At 52.8% G+C, this 7,055-nt stretch overlaps 1 protein-coding gene across 1 annotated transcript; it reads right to left on the reverse strand.

Moving 5' to 3' along the window:
- Positions 1-5,409: 5,409 nt before the first annotated feature.
- LOC130835353 (developmental pluripotency-associated protein 4-like) lies at positions 5,410-6,309 on the reverse strand. Its single transcript, XM_057706870.1, has one exon. It carries the CDS (start codon positions 6,307-6,309, stop codon positions 5,410-5,412), a length of 900 nt encoding a protein of 299 aa, XP_057562853.1.
- Between the last annotated feature and the right edge of the window lie 746 nt (positions 6,310-7,055).

The raw sequence follows: 7,055 nt of genomic DNA on the forward strand, positions 1-7,055 counted from the left end.
ACTCACACGCCCCTCCCAGCACACGGGGCTCTCGTGGGCAGGCCCCTCCCAGGATATAGAGCTCACCTGGGGGGCACCCTGGCAGGGCTTGGCGCACAGGAACCGTGCACACAGCCCTCGTTGCGGAGCACCCCCAGCCCACCTGTTGGCCAGAGCTGACCCTGAGCACCTCAGAGCAGGACCTGAGCTAACAAAGAGCAGCTCCTGGACAGGGCTGTGACCCTGGGCTTCACTCTGTGTGGTCTCCCTCCACCAGGTCTTCCAGAGGCTTCCACTGCACCTGGGGCACCAGGTCCCTGCCTCCACCCACCACCCCTCTTCTCCCTGAGTCACAGGTTCTTCTCATGTAGGGAGGGTCTTCTTGAAGTTGCTTCCTACCTATGGGCCAGTTAAAATGATTAGAAAACAAGCCAGGGCTGCAGCCGCCTGTCTATCCTGACCCTCAAGACCCCACACCTCTTCCTTGGACCTGGCCAGTGACGCAAGGCCCATTTTCTCAACTGTGAGCCCCTGATGGGTGAGGATTGGCGGACCTGGGCAGCCTGACCCTGCCGGCCAGCGCCCCCCAGGTGTGCCCAGGTTGAGGTCTACATAAACACCCCTCCAGGCAGCAGGGGCCTCTGCAGCTGTGCCTGAGGCCTCACCCTCTGCCCCGTTAGCAGCCGTGGGGCTGGGCTGGTGGGAGTGCGTGAGCGGCCATGGCATTCTGGGTGCCTGGTCTGGGTGGGGCTCTGCGGGACTTTTCACAGGAGTTGCCAGGCTGCCACCTGCTAAGGAAGAGGATGTGTCACCGTTACCTGCTGTTGGAAGTTCTCCCCAGGCAGAGGTGAGGAAGCAAGAAGAAAAGCGGTGGGGGCCAGGCCAGGAGAGGTAACTCAGGTAGGGAGATGGAAGCTTCCAGAAGAACGCCCGGGGCCAGGACCGTCCTGCTTGGTCTGCAGGTACCGACTTAGCATGAGTGCTGTCTCTGGTGTGGCTCCAAGCCCTTTCCTCCAGGCTTTAAAGTCTTTGCACATATTCAGGTGCTTTACCTGGGAAGGGTAGATAAAGTGCAGGAGCAGCTGGCCTGGTGTCCGTGTTTACCCAGAGACGCCTCTTCCTGGCCCACCAGCTTTCCAATGAGGACGCTCCTTTCGGGGGGCTGGTGGCCGCACGTGAGGCAATTCCCCACCTCTGACCATCTTCAGACTTGTTCATCCATGTAGCAAGTGTCCTGATTGGGTTTTCATGTGTGTAACTGGCGGGTCCTTAATTAGCAGCATGAATGGTGACATCAGAGGTCCTGAATCAGGCTGGAAATACTTGCCCCCCACATGTACAGGTGTAAGAACCTGGGGAGGCCGTGTGCAGCCGGCACCCTTAGGGATGGGCTTCTGACTAGACCCCTCAACATTCTGGTGTCCAGCCACCGCTTTAGGATTCTAGGAGCCCAATGCTGACTCTAAGCGTTCTGTAATCCAGCCTCTACCTGCCTTTAGTGAGACCCAGGATCCTACAGGGCAGGGTCTCTGTGACTTTCTGTGGCTTCTGTAATGAATGACCACAAGCTCGGTGGTTTAAAACAACAGGAATTTATCCTCCCCCAGTCCCGGAGACCAGACATCTGCGATCAAGGTGTTGCAGGGCTGAGGTCCCTCCAGAGGCTCCAGGGGAGGGGAGGGTTCTTCCTGCCTTTTCCAGCTTCTGGGGGCTCCAGGCGTCCCCAGGCTTGCGGCTTCATCCCTCCCAAATCTGCCTACATCTTCACGTGGCTTCTCCTCTGTGTCTGGTTCTGTCCTCTTTTGTCTCTCACAGGATGCTGTCAATTGGGTTGAGGGCCACCCTAACCCAAGATGACCTCACCTCGAGATCCTTAACCACATATACAAAGACCCTTTTCCCAGATATATTCTGGGGGACACATGTGCTCTGGGGGACACATCTTTTGGGGCCACCATTCAACCCATTATCTGTGCATGAAAGAACGCTCATTTCAGGAGATTACCAGGATCCCGTATAGACTGGCGCAGGCAGCAGCCCTGTGGGTGGGGGTCTGGGGAGAATGAGGACCCTGGACTCACCTGGAAAGGACCAAGGCCTGCAGTCATCAGAAGGTGAGCTCTTCCACCATGGGGCCCGTGGAAACAGCCACTCCATCCTGTCCGTGGAAAGGGGCCCAGTGCTAAGTCCAGAAGTGTTTACCTTGAAAGCTGGCTCTTCTGGGATTTCGTCATCAGTAGCATCATGGAACCAGTCACTACGGGCCTGGAGGAGTCGCTTCCTGGCGCGTGATGACGGCGCTGTCACTTTAGGCTCAGGAAGCCTAGAACAGGAACGTTTGAAAGAGAAGAGTTTCAGAGGTTGCAAAGATTGGTTGTCAAGGAAACCAAGCAGGTTTGTCAAGGTTGTCAAGGAAACTTCTCCTTTAAACTGAAGTCAGGGCTGAGGGAGCTGAACTCCAGGGATCTTCTAAAGGGGCTGCTCTGAAGCACCATCACCGGAGTGGTGGTCTCAGCCTGAACTGTGGTTTGAGAAAAGTGTGGTGAGATTAACAGGCGGGGAGGGGTTTGTAAGGCACCTTGGCTTTTAGGACAAAGGTTTGTTGCTGGAAGTGTCTCCCCCAAATGGGCGGAAGCTCTGGATGTCTCTGTCCCCTTCACGTGAGAATCCAGGGCAGGTGGGTGTCAGGGCCCAGGCTCTGTCCACCGTTTCTCCTCCCCGCTTCTGGGTGGAGGGCTCCAACCCGCAGGGGGTGGGGTGGCCATACAGGCACCACACCCTTTGTCCTAGGACGCAGGCTGGCCAAGGCCGGCACCACCTCCACCACGTCCCCTTGGTAACAGGAGAAACTGCACCCCAGCTTCAAGGGATGGGAAGGCTGGGAGTTGCAGAGTAGCCGTGAGCAGGAAAAAGGAAAACGGGTTCTGGGGGCCAGCTGGGCGGTCTGCTGTGAGGGTCGCCTGGACGCTAGTGCACCGTCTCTGGGTCCTGTGAAATGTGATTACACATCAGCATGAGCTCTTCCGTGCTGTGTGGCTCTGGAAATCCTACAGGAGGTGGTTCACAGCAGGTGAAGCTACTGCTCTCAGTGGAGGTGGTGAAACTGGAGGTCTGCAGTTCAGCCTGAAGGTGCTGCTGGGGGTGCACGTGTAGGACAGAATCCTCTCATGTGAATGTAGCTCAGGCACGTTTTACATGAATGCCATGATGTTACTGCCTAGCATCTATGTTGTGCCTCTCCTCAGGGACCCCCTCCTCCGTTCCTGAGGCTCCTGTGAGTCACATACAGAGGAATGAGCGTAGGCCCCGTCCAGTCTGAGCCCTGGTGGATGGTGACGTCACAGGCAGTTAGCATTGTGAATTCTCAGGCAGTGGTCGGTCTGGGGGCTCTGTGCTCAGGATCACCAGGTAGTTAATGTCTTCCATTTGGGGGTGGTTTGAGCATCTGTAAAACAACTCAGGAAGCCTGCATCCGATGCTATTATCCAGGCACTTCAGAGAGGAGCCTCAGGAGAGCATATGGGGGAGGGATCTGTCCCGGGAAGTCCCCATAGGGTCCTGCTTGGTCCCAGCAGGTGTCTGGGCTCAGCCACCAGGGAGGTGGGGCTGCCTCCTGGGTGTGGGGAAGGATCGCCGTCCTCGGAGGGGCCTGTTGGCCCCAAGGTGAGATGGGGATGCGGTGGCTGGACAGAGGCGCCTGGCCTGGGCGAGGGGTCCAGGCTGGAAGGGTCACTGGAATCATCGCAGGGAGGAAGAGGAAAGGCCAGGCGGGGGCCGGTGGGTCACAGCAGACTAGGTGCAGCTGACGGTGGTCCTGCTGGATGCAACTCAGAGCCAGAAAGGAGTGGCCGTCAGGGGCTCAGCTTCCCTCTCTGGTTCCTTTGTAGAACACTCGTGTCGGAGTTTGAGACACAGCCAGGAGACTTCTGAGCCCGGTGCTGCCATGGCTTCATTAGAGGGGCCCGGGTGGAGCATAGAACCACTGCAGGCCCCGCCCATGTCCCCGCTGGGGATGAATCCCATTAGGGTCCCAGGCAGGGCTCGCAGACGTCAGGGAACCTCTGCCTTCAGGACTGGTCTTCCTTCTTCCTCTCACCTGCTGCTCAGATGCCAGTAACCCCTAACCTGGCTCCACCGTCCCGGGCCTGGATTCTGGGACAGCTTAGGGGTCATGCAAGACCCTCACACTCCTATACCTACCTGGCGGCGAGAACGTCTAAAAAGCTGCAACTGGCTGATCATGGAGGCTGAGGGTTTGCAGCAGGTGTGGGTGGAGACATGGGGTGTGAGGTTCCTAGGTCTGCAGGGTCTGCCCAGCATGAAGATCTGCGAGTTTCCCCCGGCCAGTCAACTCCCCACACCTTCCTCCGAGGAAGCCCAGATCCAGGATTACCAGGGCAGAGGCTCTCCCCGTGCGTATCTGTAACTTCCCACTCCCACAGCGAGGAGGCTGGCTCCCACCATCTGCCATCTATCAACTCATTTCTCCATTTCAGATTACACAGGCTGAAATTTCAGAATTGTTAGCCACTACCTCATGGAAAGGACTTCATAAAATATAGCCCACTGTTCATGTATGGTCCATTTTGCCTTTAGTCTACAGATTCCGTTCCTTTCCAAAGTTAACTTAGGGCAGCACCTTTTGCCCCATCCCGTACAGTGTGGTTTTTTTTTTTTTTTTTTCACAATCGAGTATTTTATTTTAAAAGCCTTCATTTCAAAATTTTCCAGTTGCCTTTTTTACTAGAGGCACTATAATTTATCATTCTATCCAGGACACTTAAAAAAATTATATATAACTTACATATAAGTAAAATACAGACATCTTAAGTGCATAGTTCTGTGAATATTTACATACGGGTGCATCTATGTAACTGACACCCAAAACAAGGTAAGCTCACTTCATTATGCTGAGACAAGAGGCATAATCAGGACTGATTGCTTCCTTGTGAATGATTCTTTTGGGCAAGAATATTATCAGTGATATACTGTATCACATCAGGAAACACATTTCTGCTTGTACCATTTCTAGTGAGGATAAGTTTGAATACTTGGTTAAGGTGTACATGACCAAATTTCAGCTTTTGCCTGTAAGCCCCATCTTGCCCAATGTAGAAATTTACTTGAGGCACTTTCAAGTAAATTAATTCCACCCATTAATTAGTATTTTTAAAATGTCCCCATCTCCTTTCTCCTCTGCTCCCCTAGGGCTGGGAATCTTTGGAGACAGCCTCTTCCAATTTCCTTTCCGGTCAGCGTACAGGCTTTTGTTCATGCAGCCCTGCAAGCTGTGCACCCTGTAAGCAAGAAGCATGGCGAGTGCAGAGCGGCCCGGCGTGCAGCTGTCAAATGGCACCATGGAGCTGATTGCAGTCACTTCTCGATCATTAATATAATCAGAGCTGTACCCCTTTTACTGGGATTGTGATCTCACTGCAGGCTTTTCGTTAATACTTTATTCCTGTGTACACACTCAGGGCACAGCATGTTGTCCTCCAGGTGTGGGGGTGGAAAATTGCTGGCTGGTAGCAAGAAGAGTGCAGACACCCTCCTTCGTTTTTCAGGCACCCAAGCCTGTCCAGCGTGAAATTGTAAATGAACCCAGCCCTCTGCGTTAGCAGGGAGACTTTTCCCATGGACCACGCACCACCGGACCCCACAGGTCTCTCGTGATTGCCCTGATTCCATCTTCACAGCTGTGGCTGTCCTTCTGCTCCAGGAGGCAAACACAGCTTCTGGGTCAGGGGCAAAAGTTGGGACGACTCCCTCAGGAGCAGGAGACCCTTCCAGTGCGGATGCTCCCTCCTCAGGCGGAGCAGCCGCTTCAGAAGACATCTTTTTATCAGAACGTTCCAGACATAGTCCCACCTTGTCCATCTCTGATTTTCTCCTAGATGGTGATAGGATCCTGGCCTCCTCTGCTGTGGCAGGAATGTTTTTTTGATGAGGGTGAGCATGTTCACAGAGGCGTTTATACCCGTCTAGTTTCGGGCCTTTGGTGCTCAGTTTTAATTGCTGGCACCAAGCGCGCACAACGTCCCTGTGAATCAGGTTGACAGGGGGCAGTATAGAAGGTAAAGGAGGAATCGGTATCTTCTTCTGAGGTTTCACATCGTCACAGCATCGTGGCATTTTTCGTGGACAGTGAGCTCTATTATTTTTTATAGCTCTTTTTCTTTTGGTCCCCTTTGCCGAGTTTCCTGGTACACATGGTTCACTAGAGGGCGCCTGTCCCTCTTCGGCTTCTACTGATGTAAGTTTGAATTTGCAACTCATATATTCTTCCCCTGACTTCTTTGTGGAGTTGCACTCCTTGTTTGCACTCTCCATGTTCAGAAAGCTCAAGGTTGATAAAATGAACTCTCCTTACTTCTGAAATGGCCCTTGGCACAAGACTGCTCTTTTAAAAGGCTCCTCCTACTTCCGCCACCCACAAGCACTTTCCTTTTTCTCTTCCCCTCTGTTCCCTCCCCCACAACCTGTGAAAGGTAAGCTTGCACACTTTCTTATTCCTGAGTGAGTATTGTGTGAATCCAGTGTGGTTTTTCTATACATTTCTAATGCAGTTAGATTCTGTCATTTTGACTGCTCCATCCTGCAATATTCCTACATTCTAAATGACTACATTTTAATAGATCATGATTGACCCCGTGGGCTGTGCAAACCTGTGGGCTTAGACAAATGCGTAGTGACAGGTGTCCATCCTGAAAGTATCACAAGAAACACTTCAAACTCCCCACCCCATGGTCTGTTTATCATTTATGTAGCTTTGCCTTTCCCAGAATGTCATAAATGGGGACATACTGTGTGCAGCCTCCTCAGACTGTGTTCTTTCACTTAACAGTATATACTGAAGATTTATCCATGTCTTTCCATGCATGGATGGTTTATTCCTTTCTGTTGAGAAGTGTTCCATTGCATGTGTTTGGGAGGGAAAACAGTCTTCCCTCTACTCCTCTAGGTTCTTGGTTGAGACCCCCTTTCCCCTGTAATTAAAGACAGATTATCAGGAGAAGACAGAAGCTTAATAGCATGTATACCGCCTTTATACATGGGGGATCCTAAGGAAAACTGAG

The sequence above is a fragment of the Hippopotamus amphibius genome, chromosome 13 (genome assembly GCF_030028045.1).
Source record: "Hippopotamus amphibius kiboko isolate mHipAmp2 chromosome 13, mHipAmp2.hap2, whole genome shotgun sequence".
Lineage (NCBI taxonomy): Eukaryota > Metazoa > Chordata > Mammalia > Artiodactyla > Hippopotamidae > Hippopotamus > Hippopotamus amphibius.